Raw genomic sequence first — 22138 nt, 5'->3', positions numbered from 1 at the left:
TTATGGTGCAGGTAGTCTGGCGTGGAGCACTCTGGTGCACGCCTTCCTCCGCCACTTCCGAGGGCTCCAATACGACTGGCAGCTCTTTTTTCTTCACCCAAGAGGTCTTCCGCAAGACCTCTCAGAGCTGCTGGTCTTCTACCAGGACGTCCTTCAGACCTGGAAGCTCTTTTTGGCAACCAGGTCTGTTGTGGCCACCAAGGAAGCAAACCTCCTCGTGGAGCCCCTGCTACACAACCCCGAGCTACATGTACAGGTGGTGGAGTCTCCCTCAGTGCGCCGGAGGTTGGTCCTGGCAGAAATCACGAGGGTCGGAGACCTCCTGGACTACGACAGGGGGGATTGGGTGGATCCCCTTCGTTTGGTCAGCGCATGGGGATCTCCACCCTTCCGACCCCCCTGTGTGTACTCCGAGAGGTGGGCACTGCCTTGTCACCCCTTCTCTTGTCTTCCTGCTGCAGGCCCTGCGAGAGGGTGCTCCCTGCTCACCCGGGCCCTCTGGACCTTTTTATCGGGCCTAGTAGCACCACCTATTGGAGAACCCAGGAGGTGGGTGGGCACAAGCCCGCCCACTTCTAAAGGCCCCTCCCCCAGCCTAGCGGGAGGGACCACTGGACCCAGGAACCAGTGCAAGCGGAAGGCTTGATCTCTGCTCTTTCCATCCGCTGTGGAGGCCCCCTGGAAAACCAGGAAGGGGGCCACCGACACCAAGCCTTCCGTCTTGCCCTCGGCTGTACTCCATCCACTGGTGCCGGCTGGGGAAGACATGGCATCACTGGAGGGTAGCCCGACTGAGAAGGGCCATCTCCCAGCGGCCCGGGATCCTGCATCTGCCCCTCTCCCCGACCCTACTCCTGACCCCTGCCCTTCCCCTGCTGCCAACCCTGTCCCTATCCCCTCCACCTCCTGCGATGCTATTGCTGCCCCTGGGGCCATCTCCTTCCCTTTCCTGGAGGATGACCACCAGGGAGTGATCTTCATGTTTCCCTGTCCTGACCCACTAGGGGCTGCTATTTTCCCTCCACTCCCCCATACTGAGCCAGGGTCTGAGGTGGGCCGTGTGGTGCCAGTCCATCAGGGGCCACGTCGGGGGTCCGCCCCTTGCCTGCCCATCTCGGTGGGCCACGGGGCTGTGCCAGGGAGCTGTGGGAGTTTCTCGAAGACGTCCGTGGCTCCCACAATAAGGTGCAGCTCGCTCTCCAGCGATGGGGGGATTTTCATTAAATCCTCCGGGCCGCAAGGGCCCTCATGGGGGAGGGTAAAAGGACCAGGAAGCAGGCTGCCTCAGCCTACCAGTGGCTCTGTGGCTTCTGTGTCCCCTTGCTCACCTATGGGGTAGGTGAGCTTCCTTCTGCCAGTTGTGTGCATCCTCACCAGCAGTGCTTCCATTGACTTAAGAGTGGAGCGCGGCTACACGGCACTGAGAGCCTGGGCTCCCAGCTCTCTGTGGACCTTGCAGCTGGGAGCTTCACGAATAGAGACAGAGAGACCTCCCCGCATCACGCCATCCCCTAGCCCAGTGGGTAGGGCACTCACCTGTCAGGTGGTCAATCCCTCCTCCCCCTCAGGTGAAGGAGGGACTTGAACTGGGGGTCTCCTACCATGAGGCCTCCTGTGGGTGCCCAGCGTTGTAAGACAACTCCCTACCCGCTGTCCTTGGTGTGAGGCAGTCTTGGCTGTGCCTGCCGGGGGTCAGCTCCCTGACTCAGCCAGCCTCTGGCAGTACAAGCAATTCCTCACAGACCCTGCTCTCTCGGTACAGGCTAGCGATAGGCACACTCCAAGCATCTGCTGCAGCCTCCAGCCCCTGATCGGCTGGGCACCCACATAATTCCCAGATCCTCTGTTCTGAAATGAACACACACCCCAGCTTGCCAATTTCACCTCAGGATGATCACTCCGCTCCACACACAGCACTTAGATTTGTTTATAGGGAAAGCAAGCACAAGTTTATTTACCAAAGAACAGAGACTCCAGTGACAGCAAGCAGAAATACTGGAAACAAAGGGTTACATATAAAATAAAATTAAAACACTCTGTCTAAAACAACCAACAAGACATGGTCATGTCATATAGAGCAAAAGCTCTCCTCAGATCCTTCCAGCGTATTACAGCCAGGCTTGGCTGTGATCTTCCATTCATGAGACAAGTCCTGCTGCCCTCCTGCCACCTCAGTGGAAAGATGCAGAGTTTGTCTCTGTCCCTATAGCTATGGTCCCTAAATTCACTGTCTTCCCTTGCAGAGAGCATAACCCCTGCTGCTTGTGATCTCCTGTCTAGGGTCTCACCTGGAGACTTACAATCACTTGATTAGCATTTGGCTCAGACTGGGAATGGGCATTGAGTGAGAAGTATACATCAGTGTACAGGAAGACAGACTGATAGGAAAACATCCTCTGCCTGAAAGACACTTGGTTATTAACTTCTCATGACTGGCCCCAACTCACAGACCTTAAGAGCATAATTTTTGGTAACTATACACATAACTTCTCACTTATTTTCCATACATACATCTCACAAGGATCATGAGGACCAGCATGACACAGGCTTTCAGTGGAGACCTTGCGTGAAGCTCTTTGGTGAACTAATCCGTAGATACCAGACCCTGCGGGTCCCTCTAACACTTATGCAACTTTGTGTCCTCTGCCAGCTGGCACCAAGAGGTCCCTGGGTCATACCCACATCCCAGGTGAGTACCTTAATCACTGGGTGAACAGTTAAGAGCAGGGGGTCTTCCCCACAGGAGTGTGCTGGGCTTTGTGAATCCCATTCTTAGGTACCCATCTCCCTCCATTCATTGTACAGGAAACCTGAGCATGTAACTCAGACTTTATGAGTCCCAGGGATTTTCTAGGAGCCACTGAGCATCCCAACATCTCTGTCCATTTATGAATCTAGCCCCAGGGAAGAGCTGCTGTACATTCTCTACCATTTAAATTAGTTAGCAGAAAGTTTATGCCAGATCACTGGAGGGCAAGGACCTAGGTGTTTAATGTGACAAACGCTGAATGCGCTGTGGCAGGACCCTCCCAATCCACCCAAAACTTTGAAAGCAGGGAAATAAGAATTTAAGGGGAAAGTCTCCTACGTTTACATTGTTTACAGGACTTTTGATAACACCCTCCAACACTCCAGAAACTTTCACTAATATCTGACACAGATCTCAAAACACACTGCACACCCAAACTTCACCATATCAACCCTCTCATGCAAAGTCTTAACATGGATCTCATGGGCTTTTACATCACTTGTATCAACAGGTCGCAAACCTAGCCATCCCCCATTCCATGCATTTGGGGATGTATCCAGTCATACCCCTGCTGAAGTCACTGTCATTACCAGATTGGAGTCCATACTAATATCACCCCCTCAGACTTTTTCATTCACATACAAGGGCTCACTCACACCAGCTCCTCTTTCCATTGTGTCCCTTGAAGGAGAATGGACACAGCTGCCTGGACTGGTGCTGGGGAAATGATGTTACCAGTGGCAGCCACTCCCCTCCTCCCCTGGTTCTGCTCTATGCACGGCCCCGTGTTCTAATCCCACATCACTGCATGACTGGTAGGTCTGTCAATGAGTCACAGCCAGGGACTCAAAGCAACCAGAGACTCTTTGGTTGTCCATCTTCCTCTGCTCCCATCACTTTAAGTGTCCATTTCACCTTTTCTCTTCTTCTTCTTAACCAGGAGACCCATCCACTGGTCCCTCACTTCCCCTGAGCTCTTCGCTGTGTCTGCCAATCCCATCCTCATGGCCAGGGCTCGCGCAGCATTGTCCTAATTCACCAAGAACGTCAGGGACTTGTTCTTAAATAAAGGCCAAGAGATGACAACAGTAAAGTTGCTGTAAAAGCTGCACACTGGGCCCTCTGTGTCTAACCAGACACAAGAAGGTGGTAGCCCTCCAGCAGGAAGCAGAGGCCTTGACAGCAAGGGCACACAGAAAACAGAAGCGCTGCTGACACCAGCAGATCTCAGTGGTTCCCCACAGTGTACACCCACCCCAATAGATATAGTGACTCACAGACCATCTCCTCTCCCAGACATGACTGCAGGGCCCGCTTCCCCTCACCTCAACATCCCTGGGAAAACCACAGCAATCCCTCATCTGGGGAAGGAATCCTAAGAAGATGCCTAAGGCTATTTTAAAGCAACACAGGAGCTGAAAACAAGAGGGAGGAGCCAGACAGCTCTCTGTAGGCCACAGTCTGAGCAATGAATTACAGCCATGACTAGGTTCCCTTCACATGATAAGCATCTTCTCTTTCGTGGGACCATGGAGTCATACAAGTCTTGGGGATCCTGGAAACCCTCCTGCCCCCTTCAGAGACAGGCAGGCTGTGAACACCCATTTTCCAGTCCTTGTGGGAGGTCATGGTCCCTCAGAAGAAGAGAGACAGAGACAAGCAGGAGAGACCCACGATGGGGCAGAGACAGTGGCTTCTCTGGTCTGTTCACTTTGCATTTAAACGTCTCTGCAGGAATATAGGAGTCATGCAGGGTCAGAGAGACTAGGATATCAGAGGCCGGAGAAGCTCATTTCATGAGACCCGAAGCCATGTGCCACCTGGCGTCTCAGGAATAGAGAGTGAGTTGGGAACCTACACCCCAGACCCAGAAGAAAGGGTAGATTCTCTCCCCCGTGAATGAGGTTGGTGGGAAAGTGAAGATCGGGGCCTCGCTATCAGCATTGAAAAATGCCACCTGCCCCTGTTCACAGTCCAGAGACACCCGGATCCTGCTGGGCACGCAGCTCAGAGAGAGGGGGTTTGGAGGGGAGGTGAGAGCCTGGAACTGGAACCCCCACCTCTGCACAGCCCAGATCCCCCGCTCAGGTGCCGCACTGAGCTCCTCCTTTCTCTTTACAGACTCTCGGGCCACCCCCACAGCCCAAGCTGTCCCATTCCCCACCTCTACCTCCCAGCAATGTCTCCCTGTGGTGAATCCCTCACAGCCTAGCACACAAGGAGATGAATCAAATCTCTGAGGATGTTCAGGGCGGTTCAGCCGTATGATGTTCCAGGTCAAAATTTTCCGATCCACAGACAGGAGGAGCCGGGGATGAGCCGTGTCTCGATCCAGAGTCACACTCGCTGGGGAGAGAAGCAGAGCACTTCAGGCAGAGCTCAGCTCCCCCAGGAGAGCCCAGCCCAGAGGAAAGGTTTTGGGGGGACAGCCCCTCAAACCAGGGGAAGGGGAAAAGGTGAGACAGTTCTGAGCAGCCCGTCCGCTCCATTTTTTCTCATTAAATATGAAAAAGGAACCTGGGGTGGGATTTTCAGGAACACCTAAGGGAGTTAGGAGCACAAGGCCCATTGGCACTTGACTTGTGCTCCTGACTCCCTTAGATGCTCCTGACAATCCCACCCAGAAATATCCATGAGCACTGCCGGGGCAGAGTAAAGGGTGTTTGGGGGCCAGTCAGTGAGACTGTTTCTGTGTATTGGATGTGTGTGAACTGGCTGCTTAGGCTGATGTCAGGATCTGTGGGGCACAAGGAAGCCAGGTCCCCACTCAACTCGATGAGGTATTTCTGCCCTGTCACTCAACGGCTTTGGACAACACCTGATCGGTTCCAGACCAGATGGGCCTAGTTGAGTCACAAATGGGCAGAATCCTGCTGACTTTGGGGACAATCAGAAAACTGGAAAAGTCCAGTTTCCACTAAAATCAGGCCCTCAGAGGCCCAGGGTGATGTGGGCAGAGGAATCTCTCTGGCTCCCCCCGCTGCCACCTATGACAGGTAGCTGCTAGGGGGTCGCACACTGCATTGCTTATGTAGGCTGAGCTGTATGCCCAGCTGGGCCCCTCTCCCCCAGTACAGCCCATTCCCACAGGGAGGCCCCTTACCCTCACTCTACCCAGCCCCCAAGAAGGACCTCCTGCTTGCCCACTCCAGTCAGTCCCCCCATGACCCCCAAGCTGGTACCCTCACCCCCCATCCCATCCCAAATTTCCATCCATGCCTTTCACTCCCACTCTGACCAGCCACCCCAGCCATGCCCCTAACTCCCCACTCCAATCAACACCCACCACATAGGTGGGTCTCACCTCACACTGTCCAGGCCCCCTAGCTGGAGTCTTCATTCCCTCCCCACGCTGGCCAGACCCCACTAGCTGGGCCCCTAACCTCCTCTGCACCCCAGCCAGCCCTCCTAGCCATTCTGGCTAGCCCCAATAGCCAAGCCTCCATCTGCACGGAAAAACTGGATAAAAAACAGAGCTCAGCCTACATGAGCAAACGTGTGACAAACTAGTGATGTAATCGTACCTTGTGGTTTCCTTAGAATCTAATCATTTTTATATTGTTTTAGTGTGCTGTGTAATTTTCTCTTTCTTTCTTTCTTTCTTTCTTTCTTTCTACTTTAACAACAAGTAAACAAAGATATTTTGGGGGAAAAGTGTCTTTCCTTCTAATTTAGTAATAAATAAATAAATAACAATAATAGTAACTCCACCTGGAAATGTACCCTTTCCATCTGATCCCATGGATTTCCCCTTTCCTGTCTTCAGTTCCAATGGCAGAGAGTCTAATGGAAGGAACAGGTGAAAGAGACAAGACTTCAAGCTGTCGTGTTTATGGGGCGTCCCTGCTCTTTGTTAACATAACTGCATTTTGGTTATGAGAGAAAAACTGATGGAGCCAGACATAAAGACAGACAAAGCAGTGAAGAAAGAGCCACATTCATTTTTCCAGTGTGGCTAAGTTAAAACTGATCAGAAACTTTGCCTTTTCCCTCTGATGGCAGTGTAACCCAGCGGTCAGTGTGTTTTGTCTCTGTATGTGCCCAAACGACAGAGAATGCAAGTCTGCGACAGCCGCACCAAATTCCTTAGTTCAAGCTGTCGAGGCTCCTGTGCTCAGCTGGGAGGGTGCTTAGTTCCATCCCTATGTCCTTGGTTTGATTCCTAGGGTTGGCCATGATAGTGGCTTTCACGTAAGAAGGGACTTATCTGGCTTTGAAGCATTGGGGACCTCAGCTGTTTGGGATGCGCTTTGTCTGTCAGCAGAAGTATATAACCCACTGGCAAAAGTGGTGTGTCCCACCTCTGATCTACAGATGATGTGAGTTTGTTATAACACTCAGGTAGGAAGCTTGGCTCCAGGTAAAGTTCTCGACACTCATGATTTTAGCTCTGAAGCCCTAGTTCAATCCCTGCTGTGTTGGCCAAGCTAGCAGCTGTCACAACAGCATGTCAGTGCACTTTACTGTCACTCAGCAAGTTACATCACCATCCAGAGAGACAGCATCTACGTTTGTAAAGACAGGGAAGTGAGGCTCACAGAGTTCAAGGACTAGATTTTTTTCTTCAAGCATGGCTGCTTCTTTATGGTGTAGAAAGAACTGATATTTTCTTTTATAAATTCCCTCAATTGTTTCATCTCACTGCTGTCCCCACTGTGGGACAGAATTATCTCTAGGACTGAGCAGAGACTAGTTTTCCCATCTCTTAAATATTTTAGAAATTTCAAAATTATTCAAAAATTTTCTCCATCTCAAACTGGGACAAAAAATTGAAGTCTTAAAAATATTTGGTAACTCAAAACAGGGGAAAAAAATCAGTTTAGGTGAATGAAAATGTTTCATTTTGAAAGTTCCCAAACAATTCCTTTTTAATTTTCACCTTCTTTCTAACTTTTTTTAAAGTCTAAATCAGCTGAAATTTTACAACAAAAAGGTCATTTCAAATTTTCCTTTAAAAAATGTCAACATGAAACATTTTGACAACTATGATACTTATTTTTCCCCACAACATTTATTTGTGTTGGGACATTTGTTGAAACTGATCCTGGCTCATGAACAGTTTCAGTTTTGACATAGCAGCATTTTTCAATGAAAAAATGTTTGATCAAAACCTTCCCTGTCAGTTCTAATGATCCCCATTTTAAAGATGGGGAAACTGAGGCACAATGCATGACACATTTTTCAAAAGTGAATACTTAAAGTTAGGAGATGAGCCTTTAAATGCAGGGGTATTGGACAGATACATTCACTCCCCAATATCCATTACCGCTGTGGAAGGAACCAGGATTTGCCCAGTTAGTTCGTAGTTAGCTTCTGTCTGTAACTATTGCTCAAGGAGTTAGCAGTGGACTCACAGCCCTTTGGACCAGCCCACAGTGGGGCCTGCTGGCCCTGGGGAACACAGGGCTGTTTGGGAACAGTGGGAAACCCATCTGTGAAGGGATTCTCCTTTCCACTGGGGCCCATATACACTGCATTGTAAATAGGCCAAGAACTGCCTCAGTGCAGGCACTGGCTGAGACAGTCACACACATAGGCGCCAACTTCTGCTCACACCGGTGGGTGCTCGACCCCCCTCTGCCCCTGGCCCCACCCCGACTCCACCCCTGCCCCGCCCCCATACCAACCCCTTCCCAGAAGTCCCTGCCCCAACTCCACCCCCATTCCGACTTCTTCTCCAAATCCCAGCCCCAGCCCCACCTCTTCCCCTTCCCCGCCTCCTCACCTGAGCGCACCATGTTCCCGCTCCTCCCTCTCCCTCCCAGACCTTGCTACGCCACCAAGCAGCTGTTTGGCGGCAGAAAGCGCTGGGAGGTAGGCGAAGGAGCAGGGACATGGCGCGCTCAGGGGAGCGGGAGGAGGCAGAGGTGAGGTGGGGAGGTGAGGTGAGGGGAGCTTGGCTGCCAAACCCACAAATTTTTCCCCATGGGTGCTCCAGCCCTGGAGAATCCACGGAGTCGGCACCTATGGTCACACAGCCCAGCAGAAGGGGCAGGCCCAGGCCAAAGGGAACTCTGCTGCACTGACTCTGGCCAGGGCTGCTACACATAGGCAGCAGCTCTTTAGACAGCCCCCTGTCCACTGGGGATTCTCTTAGCCCTAATCCAAGAGGCACAGCAACCTGAGCCTGTAGTTTTGACCTGCGGGAGAAGGGCTAAGCGTCCCTCTCCATAGAATGTCGCTGAGTAACTCATTTGGGGTTATTCTGCTGGCTGCTGTGAGGTGGCTGCTGTCTCCTCCTCCAGTCACAGAGAGTCCTCTCAATGTCCCCTCCTAGCTCCCTTCTTGGTACCTTTCAGTTTGTTCAGGGTCAGCTTTACAGCAATATTTTTCTGACAGAAATGGCTGAGGCTCCTTTCCAGATCAGAAGAAGCCTCCAACCGCTGCTGGAACTTCTCCTCCTCAGACCTAGAGAGAAAAAAAACATTTCTTTGTGCGATTTAGTGACAGCAGCTGGCCTGAGGACCTGGAGTCTAAGGGCCTGTATCTGTGGGGAATTTTCTAGCAGAAGTATATGCCTATGGTTATATCACTGGAGCTCTGCCAGGAAACCCCCTGGGTCGACAATCTTATCCAGCCTCTGAGCAGGCACAGCCCAGGCAATGGCAGCACAAGCTTTCTACATAGTGGCCACTGATGTGCTTCAGCACTAACCTGGAGACCAGCTCTAGGGTCGAGAAGGGAGTTGTCTCCATGGCTAGTTCAGTCCTTGGCCTTTATCTTCTATGAGCCAGGATAGTCCCATGTTCTTGTATTTATTACATGGTGGGCATCTGCCCCCTAGGAACTGGTCTGAGAGCCCCACTTGCCCATTCCTGAAATGACTTCACCCGTGTCACCAAACAATAAATTAGGTGGTAAGTGTTCTGATCACTGCTGACCTGGGCAAAAGAGAAGCCAATGACTGTGAAAGGTGGTGAAAGACCCATATTCCATCCCCAGACTCCTGAGGCAGCCAGTCCCCTAGAGATGGATGTTACCATGTTTAGGGTAATAACCCTTCCCCTAGGACTCCAGTCCTGTATAAAAGGATAATACCCCAGGGTTAAGGGTCAACACAGGGAGATTGGTCTCTGAAATGTGACCCTGCCCCACACATTGTGCTGTTGTGCCCTGGGAAGATGTACTAATAAGATTCCCGAGCCCCTTTCCAGTGCTGAGAAGCATGAGGGGGAGTGAGAAGGAGCCACTTACCTGTTCATGGTGCTTCTGATATCCTAGAGGGGAGAGAGAGAAAAAAGGGAGCTCAGTCCCGCTTGCCCCACACTGGGCATCCCTCCTGCTCTGGAGGGGACTCACTGTACCGTTACCACTTCTGTTCCAGAGGGAATTTTTAGGAGAAAGTTTGCAGCTTTAAACAATTTGATACATTTATTTTCCAAGGCTCATGATTCAGGAACCTGCCTCTCCCTGTTTAGGGATCTGAGGGGGGTTTATAATGTCCTCACCTGCAGGAATTCACTGGCTGGTTGCCTGCACTTCCCCTCCAGCTCACTGATCTGCTCACTGAGATGGGAAATCTCCTTGGAGAGTTTGGTGACATTTTCATCCTGCAGCTTCACAATCTCCTGGTCCAGCTCTGCCAGCCGGGCCAGCAGGAGTCGCTCTTGTTCACTCAGGAACTGATGCAGCTGCTCAAACTCAGACATAATCTTCAGTCTCTCAGCTTCTGTCTGTTTCTGTAATAGACAAAAAGAAACAGAGAGAGGCTGGTCAGGGTCCTAGAGAGGAGTCATGGGTCAGGTCATAAAGCCCTGGGTGTGAGGAAAGGAGCATTTCTCTGCAACCCCTGAGAATTCAATACCTAACACTTGAATGTGCCCTGTGGTCACAAGGGAGAAGATTTTCCCACAGGTTCCCATTTGGACCCTATCTCCCTTCGAAGGGAGGTTTTTGTGTCTCACATGAGGAGGAATTTCTGTGTCCATTGCCTTCTGGAGATCCAGGTCCATGGCAGCAAGGAGTGCGGTTCAGCCAATATTGGCAGGGACTTCGGAGAGAGGCCAGGGGAGAAAGAAAAACCAATAGAACAAACAGATGAAAAAGCAGCAATATTGTAACTTGGAAGACAGGATCTCCACAAACTGTATTGAGACACAAAGAGAGAGAATTCCACCAAACACACAGAAATTGATTCTCTCCCCCCTCCCCCCCACACAGAAAAACCCACAAAGAACAGACAGCTATTCTACATTTCTCTTATCTTGCTCTCTGCTGCAACTGCGGGGTGGACAGCAGGGGAAGGTGCTTGGTCCTCACTCTGCTCTCTGGCCCCCTGGAGCTGTGTGGGTCCCAGGCCAAAATGCACTTTCAGAGTGGTGAGCTCCAAAACTTCCACACAGCCTCCCGGGGATTGTAGAACTGATCAATGAAATTGTTTTTAATTGTTCACTTTATTAATATAACTTCATAAGTAAAGTTTTATGAATGAAACTACATTCATTCATAAAACCAGGTACCCCAATAACTGGCTAATTGAGTTTCACTTTCAATCTAATTGCTGCTTAAATCGCTGAAACTTATACTGTTTCAACATTGTAACTTCTGCTCACTGTTTGTCATTCCTTACACTTGTCCATGTTGTAACCCAAACTCCATTTTAACTTGTCCAAAACTCCATTTTAAAATGCTCACTTCATTTTTGCAAAACCCTGCTGTAATCTTATTAGTGTAGTTTAGATGTGTGAATGAGGTATGTATGGATGATGAAATCAACCTCCAGCCCCAGACTGTCCTGATGAAATAAAGAGTAAACACCAAGGGCTGAAGATGCAGACAACAGCCCTGACAAAGTAAGGGGAGTCCATCCTCCAAAGAAAAGAACAAAAGTACAATTGAAGAAACATCAAAGCCAGGTCCTAGGCTGAAAGTCATGTCTGCAATTGACAGGTGATCAATCACACTGAACCCAGAGGCAGCATGACACAGCAAGACCTATAGACTCTGGATTCAAACTAAAGCCTACAAAAAGGATGGGTGAGATGGAAGACTTTGGAGAGTAACATTCTGCTGCCAACATGGAAGGGCATCGGTGCATGCCCACCAGAGACCCCGCTCTTCCTTGTGCCTGGCTTTCCTGGCCAGTTAGCAGCCACAAGCTACGAACCAAAGCCACGAACTCAAGCTACATTCAGGAATGGTAATTATACAGCAGCTGCAGAACATTTGGGGTGTGTGTGTGTGTGTGTGTGTGCGTGTGCATATACATGTGTGTTAGATATGAGTTATTGGTCTTAAATCAAATTGTGTTATTCTAATAAACATGACATCTTGTCTTGTCCCCTGAAACGATCCTGTGCAGTTTTGTCTGTATAACAGGATCCCTTATCCCTGCATCCCAAGGTGCGCCGGGGCAGGGATAAGGGGTTCCTGAGGTGCTGGAGTACACTGCACCCGAAGCCCTGGGGATGCACTTCACTGCTCTGCAGCCAGCAGCAGCCAGGCTGGGGTGGGGGGGGGGGGTGTTTTTCCTCAGATACCTTCATTTTATGTCAAACTTCAAAACAAACAGAGAAAAATAAATAAAAACCCAACCAAACAAAAACCCTTCACTGGACAGCCCACTTTAAACATTAAGAATTGCAAAGTTTCATGTTACTAGTTTGATGGCCTTGGAGCCTGATGTCCTAATTAGCCTCAGAACAGGGGCACATGGGCATTTTCCTGCCAGCGTGACTCTGTCTAGAGCTGGGGAGCCCAATTCTCAGATTAGATGGTAGTCAGTGCCGGATCTGCCATAGCACTGGGCCCAAGCTCAGAAGGGGGCCTATAGCACTTGCTTCCTCCCCTCTCACAGCGCTGCAGAAGTTGAGGCTCTGAGGGCGAGCCTTGGAGCAGCAGGGATCGAGCATGGGAACTGAGAACCCAAGGGGCCCTGGGAGCTGTAGTTCCTTGGCCAGCTCCCTGCCTAGAGAGCCAGCCCTGGAGCAGGGAGGGAACTACATTTCCCAGCATTCCCTTGGCTGCTATCAACAGGAAAGGGAGGGGGAAAGAGTGGGGAAGCTGTGAAACCCCATGTGCTGCAGCTTGCTGTAGATGGGGAGCTGGCTGCTAGAAGGGGGTGGCATTGTGCATGGGGAACAAATATGCCCAAGGAGTAGAAGGTTTTGGCCCAGATATCACCCTTAGAAGACTTCCCCAGACTGGCTTAGGGATGCTGGTGTGACCTCACCTTGCAGCCCCCAAAGAAGGAACTGGGTGGAATGAATGGACAGTGCACCTCTCTATCTGAAGCCTAGCAGAGGAGGTCTGTGGACCCCATCAGGAGAAGTTAAAATGAAAAGTAAGGGAGGGGAGGCTCTACTAGAGGACCTGGGCAGCTTTAGGTACAGTACCAGGCACGCAGGAGGATCTCCCCTTCTGAGCCATGAAAGTGGCAATTGACTTTTCCTTTCCAGATTTATCCAATATTCAGAAAGGGAATCTAGCACATGCCTTCCAGATTTGAATACCCTCAAAATTCAGGAGTGCTCAAACTCAATCTGGGCAGCTGTTACTTCATTTCTCCCAAATCAAATGTACTGATCCGCTGTAATTTGCTGTAGAAAAAGTAGGATAAAATTGAGCAACAAATGCTGGGATCTTCCCAGTGCTAACTAGGACTGGAATTGCTATTTTCAATAGCCATTGCCATTTTTTTAGTTTTTGTTTGTTTAAACAGAAGACCATGATATTGCATAGGCAAATTCCCCACTGAAATGAAGAGTGGAAGAAAAGAATAACAAAGGCACCTCAGCTTTTCCTCATTAACGCAGGACAGGCTTACAATATGGATCAGATATCCTCCAATCACACAAGCTGAAAATTGTTCCACTCGACTGCAGTTCCGTAACCATGCGGGAACCAGTCCTGTCTGTGTTCTGTGCACATCCAAAATTCCTGCTGAATTCAGAAGGGCTGGCTTTGGTGACCTCATGTCCTGATGTTTTCAGCCCTGGTAAGCTAAGCAGGAGGCCTCTCAGCAAAAGTTAGGTGCTGTAGGAAGTGTTGCTTATTCACTAGGTAATGTGAGCCCTTCCTGTTACAATAGTAAACCAGTGCAGCACAGAATGCACTTTGCTCCTGGAGTCTAGAACGGGGTCCTTTGCTTCTATACACAGCCCATTAAAGACAATGAAAAGACTCCCACTTACTTCAACAGGCTTTGGACAGAACTGGTTATACACAGGGTAACTCCACTGTCTTCACAGGGTCCTGGTCCCACAGCAGAAGGGGGCCCTGTGAGCTTGTTGCAGAGCTGCTGCTCAGGGATGGGAACCTCCTGGCACTCCAGCCTCCAAAATCATTCAGGCTGCATTTTCTGCATGACTATGTGCTAACTGAGAGGTGCGTGGGAATTGGTGGCCTCTGCTGCAGGTGATGGGCATCTCAGATACTTAAAGCCATGGCCTAGAGGAGGGAAGCGCCTAACTCCAGATTCTGCAGCTGCCTAGGGCCAGCGCTGAGAATTTAGAACCCCTAGTGCTGCCATTGCAAGGTTCAAGCATGCTCAGCCTTGGAATTGTCACCCCTCCCTTGCTAGCAGCTGCAGCTATCTAGACAAGGAGTAATGGTCTCAAGTTGCAGTGGGGGAGATTTAGGTTGGATATTAGGAAAAACTTTTTCACTAGGAGCATGGTGAAACATTGGAATGCATTACCTAGGGAGGTGGTGGAATCCTCTTCCTTAGAAGTTTTTAAGGTCAGGCTTGACAAAGCCCTGGCTGGGTTGACTTAGTTGGGGACTGGTCCTGCTCTGGGCAGGGGGTTGGACTAGATGACCTCCAGAGGTCCCTTCCAACTCTGATATTCTATGATTCTAAGGCTGGCCTCTGGCAATTGGCCCCATGGCTGTAGCCAGAGAAGCTGCAGGTGGCTCTGTGACTACTGGGGGCCATTAAGCTAGGAGCAGATAAAGAAACTGGAGTTAACCTCAAGGAAAAGAGGTCACCAGTAGGAAAGGAATGTCAAGGGGGTGGTGGTGACCAAGTAGTAGACTAGCATGTAGATGGGAGCAGAGGGAGAAAGGCTGGTGACTTCAGGTTCCCAGGTGCTAAGTCCTCACTTTGGGGAAATGGTGTTTGCAATGGACAGTGCCCCTCTCTATCTGAAGCCTAGCAGGGGAGGTCTGTGGTCTGGCAGGATGAGTGCTGAGGGAGGGATTTGTCAGAATTGATCAGGTTGTGAAACTGGCTGTGAAACTTCTTTGAGCTGAGACCAAAACCACGTACAGTGACAGGTGACATAGGGTGGTACTGGAGACATGGCTATAGAAGGTCTGAATGAGGAAGGAGACAAATCTGTGGGGAGTTTGCCCCACTCCCTGTGGACACTGGTAAACCCACACAGGTGTACAGCTCAATGAGAAAAACCGGGGGCTGAGGGAGCTGTGTACGGCAATGCATGTGGTCACGCAGAGCTGTGTGATCAAAATGAAAAATGTCCCCGAGATTCAGCACCGGGTGTACTGGGGCACCAATGGCCCTGCCACTCCAGGCCCACACTCGGGGCCCACAAATATGGTTTGGCTCCAGGGCCCACAAAAGGTTAATCCGGCCCTGACGGTAGTTCAGTATAAAACCTTCTCCCACTGCAGCCATTCTACTGAGACAGCCGCCAAAGTAGCCAATTATGCCATGTACGTACTCATGAGCTCCTTGTGGGGAGTCCCCAGCACTGCCACACCTAGGAAACAGGACAGGCAGTAGAGTTTTCCCAGTATGCACCACGTTCCTCGGCTAGAGTGATGACACAGGGAGGGGGTGCTAGGCACTCTGGGATAGGGTTACTTTGACTCGGGTCTGTGCACAGCAGTGCGGATGCCAGAACCCTACATTCAAGCATGAGTCAGAAAATCGTTAGCCTAGGGGTAAAGTGCCGTGTAGACACTTGTTGGGCTATGTTAGGGTTAACTAACAGACATGGGAAGCTGCTAATGTGCTGACATGGCATTAGGGGACAAAGGCAAAAGAAGGCAGTATTTCTTTGTTTAATACATAAGTTGCCATATTTTCCCCTTCCCTGTTGCTTGTAAGAATTAATAAGAATGCAGCTGCATGAGAAATGTAGCTGTTGAATATTGCCCTATGTGTGAAAGAAGGTAAAAGAAATGTTATCTCCCCCTCCCTTCCTTTCCCAGCAACATAAACAAGCCCTGGCTTATGGCCCCTTCCTCCCTCCCCTGAGAATTGCTGACCAGGGAGATTTGTGGCAACAAATTGTTGCAAAGAAATATACTTTCACGGTAAAAATGCCTGTGTGATATGCATAATGCTGTGCACAATAGATAGGGTTTACTCACAGACTGGGTGTTTTTATTACTTAATAAGGGGTTTTGGGGTGTTGTAATGGATATAGGCATGTACATACCAACTTAGACAAAAAGAAGTGTGCTGTAACTAATTCGGTGCTTACTGGATAATTGGGTTCAGGGGAACAAGTATCGCAATAAAGAAGCCTGTACTCATATCTGGCTCTCGGTCAACCTGCTTCATTTCTTCTAACACTCAAGCATGTGGTTAGAATCATAGAATATCAGGGTTGGAAGGGACCTCAGGAGGTCATCTAGTCCAACCCCTGCTCAAAGCACTGATACATTGCCTGATACAGGTCAGCTGACTCGAGTCTCACTAACCCTTGGCCTACATTGCTGCATAGACATACCCTTTGGGGTTATGCCAGCATATCTGGCATATGCATATGCCAGCTGCTATAGTATACTTTCAGTTCAGGTTGATATTCCAGTGGACAGGGCACTGGATAGGGAGTCAGAAAAACTGGGTTCTGTTCCTAGCTCTGCTCCTTGGTGACCTTGGCAAGTCACTTACCCGCCTCATGCCAAAATGAGAATAATGATATTGACCTCCTTTGTAAAGAGCTTTGAGAGCTACTGATGAAAAATGCTATATAAGACCTAGGTATTAACTATTAATATTGGGGTGCATCTCCCCTGTTGCACTGTGGTCTCCCCTCTGGCTGAGCTGTGGTGTATCTAGGGAGATAAACGTTGGCCTGTAAGAGAGACTGGAGACATGACACACAACTCCCTTGGGGCTCTGTGGTAGCTCAAGTGGATACAGATTAATTTGGAACTGACCCAGAACTAAACATTTTCATTCAGTTTGATAAACTGAATTGAAACATTTCAGTATTTCTGAATCAAACCTTTTCTGAACTATCTCCAAGAGAAGTTTTGATGTTTTGTCCTGGATCCAAATGAAAATAAATATTGAAATATCAGAATTTCCCATGGAATGGAAATTCCATTTTCCAGTCAGATCTATTAATAACTATTGGCACCTACCAGATATTCCCAGCTTCTCTGTGTATCCGTCACTTTAATTTCCTGTAGTTTTTCTCTCTCTTTCTTCAGAGACATCAAATGGATCTGAATCTTTTTCTGAGTAGAAAAAAAAAAGTTTTAATTATTTGAGAGTTTATTTATTTACTGTGGGAGGGCTGATTTGAGGAACAAAATCTATGTTTATTGTCATACTGGAGAGGGGTGGTAGCTGCCAGCAAGTGTGTTTTGATCTATGGGTATTTGTAGAGTTTTTTGAAGTTTATGGCTGTGCTAGCCCACTTTCATTCATGCTAAACAAGGGAGCAGTTCAGTGTCCATTTGTTTAGTGATAGCTGAAACAATAGATGCTACCACCCAAGTCATGGGCCAGCATGGCGGCATGAGGCTGGAGTAGAAGCTGACCCACATGGACTGAGGAGTCTCCTGGGACCGACTGCAACCACAGGGGCTATGGATTGATTGGATGGCAGCTTCGTCAGTGTGTATGTAGCAGATGCAGGTGGGGGGAACAGGAGAAAAGTAGCCAGAATAGCCAGGAGACAACCAAAGAAACATGGATAGTGTGGCCCAGAGTGGAAGACAAAAGAGGGAGTTTGTTTTGGGCAGAGTGCTGGCTGGAAAATCAGGCTTGGACTTCTGAGCAAGGAAACTGCCTTCTGTTGTTTGTGTCTGGTGTGTTCAGGGAAACAGAATTTTGTGTACATTGTTGAAAAATGAACATGATTGCACGCATCTAATACTCCATCAATTTCTCCTCCTAATGGAAATGACCTGCAAGGCCCTAAATTTTGTCTAATAGGTCAGGCCAAAAGGGATGACATTTTAAACACTTGTTGATCAGACAGACATTGAATGGAAACCAAGTTCCTTTTCCGTAACCTATTGGCATTACTGTAACCATCAGAATACAATAGAGCAAAATGGATACATTGGAGAAAGGTCTGATGTGTGAATTAAAGCTGGGTGACATTTTTTTCAGTAAATAATTTATTCATTGAAAAATTCAGTTTGGGGCCAACTGAAACTGTTTGTGAATTTGGGTCACATTTGGCGAACAGTTTCAGAGCAGAGGAGGGGAGGGAAAATACAGAAAGTCAAAATGTTTCAATATAACATTTTCAAAACAAATGTTACAAGTTTTTCATTTAAAATTTTTTTTTTAAAGGGGGAGAAGAAAAGGGGAAAGAGAGCTCAAAAATTAATTGAAACATTTAGTTTCAGATTGAACAAAATATTTCATTTCAGATTAAACAAAATATTTTGTTCGACCCAAAATGATTTGTTTTCCCAGTTTTCATTTTGGTGAAGGGAAAAATGCTGTTCTGTGTCAATCTAAAACTATTACTTTTTCCAGTTTCTCAGGTCAGTCACTGAACTGCAAAATCAATTATTTCCCCAGCTCTAGTGTAGTTGTCATTTAAAAGTTTCTGTTCTCCAGAAAACTTCTTTTATTTAATCTTTCATGCAATCAGTATGTTACAGAGTTGGGAAATTCTGTTACAATAACAGCAGATAAAGAGGAATTAAGTGTTACCAACAAATTGCAATGAAATTGAATTGTCTTTAAAATGAAAGGGAGTACTTGTGGCACCTTAGAGACTAACCAATTTATTTGAGCATAAGCTTTCGTGAGCTACAGCTCACTTCATCGGATGCATTCAGTGGAAAATACAATGAGGAGATTTATATACACACAGAACATGAAAAAATGGGTGTTTATCTTGCACACTGTAAGGAGAGTGATCACTTAAGATGAGCTATTACCAGCAAAGGGGGGGGGGAGAAAACTCTTTGTAATGATAATCAAGGTGGGCCATTTCCAGCAGTTAACAAGAACGTCTGAGGAACGAGGGCGGGGGGAATAAACAAGGGGAAATAGTTTTACTTTGTGTAATGACTCAACCACTCCCAGTCTCTATTCAAGCCTAAGTTAATTTTATCCAATTTGCAAATTAATTCCAATTCAGCAGTCTCCCGTTGGAGTCTGTTTTTGAAGTCTTTTTGTTGAAGAATTGCCACTTTTAGGTCTGAGATTGAGTGACCAGAGAGTCAATCTCAGACCTAAAAGTGGCAATTCTTCAACAAAAAGACTTCAAAAACAGACTCCAACGGGAGACTGCTGAATTGGAATTAATTTGCAAATTGGATAAAATTAACTTAGGCTTGAATAGAGACTGGGAGTGGTTGAGTCATTACACAAAGTAAAACTATTTCCCCTTGTTTATTCCCCCCGCCCTCGTTCCTCAGACGTTCTTGTTAACTGCTGGAAATGGCCCACCTTGATTATCACTACAAAGGGTTTTCTCACCCACCCACCCCCACTCTCCTGCTGGTAATAGCTCATCTTAAGTGATCACTCTCCTTACAGTGTGCATGATCAACACCCATTTTTTCATGTTCTGTGTGTATATAAATCCCCTCACTGTATTTTCCACTGAATGCATCCAATGAAGTGAGCTGTAGCTCACGAAAGCTTATGCTCAAATACATTGGTTAGTCTCTAAGGTGCCACAAGTATTCCTTTTCTTTTTGCGAATACAGACTAATACGGCTGCTATTCTGAAACCTGTCTTTAAAATCTAGACCTGAAGAAGAGCTCTGTGTAAGCTTGGAAGCTTGTCTTTTTCACAAACATGAGTTGGTCCAATAAAAGATATTACCTCACTCACTTGTCTCTTTAAAATCCAAAGTTGTTAACTATCACACTACATGATGGTGTCCTACCTTGTACTCCTGGGCAGCCTCCTCTATGGGAACCACAGTGTGAGCTCTGTGCTCCTTGGATCTGTCACACACCAAGCAGATGGGGGTCTGATCCTCCTCACAGAACAGTTTCAGTTCCTCCCCATGTGTCTCACACACTCTCTCCCCTTCGGCTCCTTTTGCTGCCTGTAATCTCAGCTGTTTGGCAAGTTCTACAACATTTGCCAGCTGCCTATTGGGCCTGAAGTTTCTGTGTTGAAGGATTTCTCTGCACTGAGGGCAGGAGAAGTTTGCATCGGATCCCTGCCAGCACTGGGTGACACAGAGCCGGCAGAAATTGTGCCCACAGTCTAGAATCACTGGGGCTTTAAAATACTCCAGGCAGATGGGACAAGTAGCTTCCTCCTGAAGGCTTTCTACAGGGTTCTCTGTAGCCATGACTCTCTGTGGGGGAGTGTGACTGGGTAGCTGTGCAGTGCTTTGCTGAGCTCAGTCAGGTTTCCGGCTCCTCCTGCACCAGGAAGTGGGCGGGCTCTCTCGTGAAACTGACTCATGATGTCTTGCTTTGCTGGAAGGAGTCCATTGTTCAAGAGATAGCCCAAGGCAGTGGCTCTCAACCTTTGCAGACTACTGTACCTCTTTCAGGAGTCTGATTTGTCTTAAGTACCCCAAGTTTCACCTCACTTAAAAACTACTTCCCTGCAAAATCAGACATAAAAATACAAAAGTGTCACAGTCTCACTGTTACTGAAAAATTGCTTCCTTTCTCATTTTTACCATATAATTTAAAAGAAATCAGTTGGAATATAAATATTGTACTTACATTTCAGTGTATAGTATTTAGTACATTATAAACAAGTCATAGTTGTATGAAATTTTAGTTTGTACTGACTGTACTAGTTCTTTTTATGCAGCCTGTTGTAAAACTAGGCAAATATCTAGATGAGTTGATGTTCCCCCAGAAGACCTCTGCGTACCCCCAGGGGTATGCCTGGTTGCGAACCACTGGCTAGAGGAACACTGATGAGGAATGGAATATTTTCTGTCTAAGGAGTGACACTGCTATTAAGTTCATGGTAAATAAATTGGGAATGTTGTGAATATCTGTCCATTGCTTATAGAGATATAGGATGACGTAGTTTTCTCAAACAGTTAAACAGTACAATGCAAGGAAATGCAGTTAAGGTCCAAAATCCTTATTCCTGTGCCCATCCTCCACCAGACTCCTGCAGCTTTGCATATAATATGAGGCAGAACTTTTGTTTAGGAAACTTTAGATATGAATTATGTTTATTATGGTAGTGTTTAAGGATCAACCAAAAATGGGACATCCATTGTGCTAGGCACACAGACCAACATTTTCTATTTAATTTCAGGGACATTTGTAGTGTTAACTTGCTAATACACTGAATACACACACAATATAAGTTCCTTTATTTTATTTTGCTAAATAATAACATAGAAACACAGATTTACCCTATTAATGATCGTGCTGAAGTACAGTGAACATTGCACTCTTTCCTGTCATTAGCATCCCTTATTCAGACTGAGCTGGCATCAGTCCTGTTGCAGAAACAGATTAACTTTGCTGGAAGTGTACCCCTTAGTTTTGCCTCATAGCAATGCTGGCTGTGACAGGATTTTCAGCATTTGTGCAAAAATTCACACACAGCAAAGAAGTGCTAGCCAAGACCCCCTTGCCATTTACCAACAAGTGAAGGAAAGGGTGGGCATATGTTAGTGAATCCCCAGATTGAAAGTCTATGGAATAGCAGATCCTCTCTGCTTATTTTTCACTAATGTCCATACCCTGTCAGGTCTTGATCCAGCCCAGCTATAACAGCACCCCTTCTGCCCAGGAGGAGGGACCTGCAATTAAATTCCCGGTCAGTCTCAGCAGAAAGGCTGCTGCCTGGGACATAGAGGTAGAAAATCAGGGGCTATCCCAGCCAGAATGGTGCTGCTGGGGAGTGTGAGAAATGGTCCCTGCCTCCCCAGAGCTGAGCTCTGCCTCTAATGCTCTGATTTTCTGTCTCCCCAGTGAATGTGACTCTGGATCCAGACACAGCAAATCTCCACCTCATCATTTCTGCAAATCACAAAAGTGTGAGATGGGAACATGCAGGGCACAATCTGCCTGACAGTCCTGAGATATCTGATCCTGTTCCCTACCTGCTGGGCTATGAGGAGTTCATTTCAGGGACACATCCCCGGGAGGTGGCAGTCAGGGTTGTGAATGTTGGTGGACTCCTGGGGCTTCCAGCAAGTCTGTGAGGAGAAAGGGGGGGGAGGAGGGGGAATTCACCTTTAAACTGGAAGGGTGGGGGGGATCTGGGCTGTGCAACAATGTCAGGGTCAATATTGGGCTCTCACCTCCCTTGTGACCTTCCCTGCCCTTGACTGCAA

General features: G+C 48.0%; 1 protein-coding gene across 3 annotated transcripts; it reads right to left on the bottom strand.

Moving 5' to 3' along the window:
* Positions 1–1937: 1937 nt before the first annotated feature.
* On the bottom strand, positions 1938–20170 carry LOC144274349 (E3 ubiquitin-protein ligase TRIM39-like). 3 transcript variants are annotated; one of them, XM_077833109.1, is made up of 7 exons: positions 19754–20170; positions 17030–17125; positions 10198–10428; positions 9944–9966; positions 9042–9157; positions 6461–6532; positions 1938–5095 (listed from the first exon to the last, which is right to left on the bottom strand). In XM_077833109.1, the coding sequence occupies exons 1-7, from the start codon at positions 20168–20170 to the stop codon at positions 4578–4580; spliced, it is 1473 nt and encodes a 490-aa protein (XP_077689235.1). In that variant the 3' UTR covers positions 1938–4577. The 3 variants fall into 3 exon arrangements, with proteins under 3 accessions (XP_077689235.1, XP_077689236.1, XP_077689237.1); XM_077833110.1 differs by having other exon boundaries at positions 6473–6532; XM_077833111.1 differs by lacking the exon at positions 6461–6532.
* Positions 20171–22138: the final 1968 nt, after the last annotated feature.

Source organism: Eretmochelys imbricata, chromosome 14, assembly GCF_965152235.1.
Source record: "Eretmochelys imbricata isolate rEreImb1 chromosome 14, rEreImb1.hap1, whole genome shotgun sequence".
Lineage (NCBI taxonomy): Eukaryota > Metazoa > Chordata > Testudines > Cheloniidae > Eretmochelys > Eretmochelys imbricata.
Note: the sequence above shows the minus strand (reverse complement) of the source record. Positions and strands in the feature narration are given on the sequence as shown.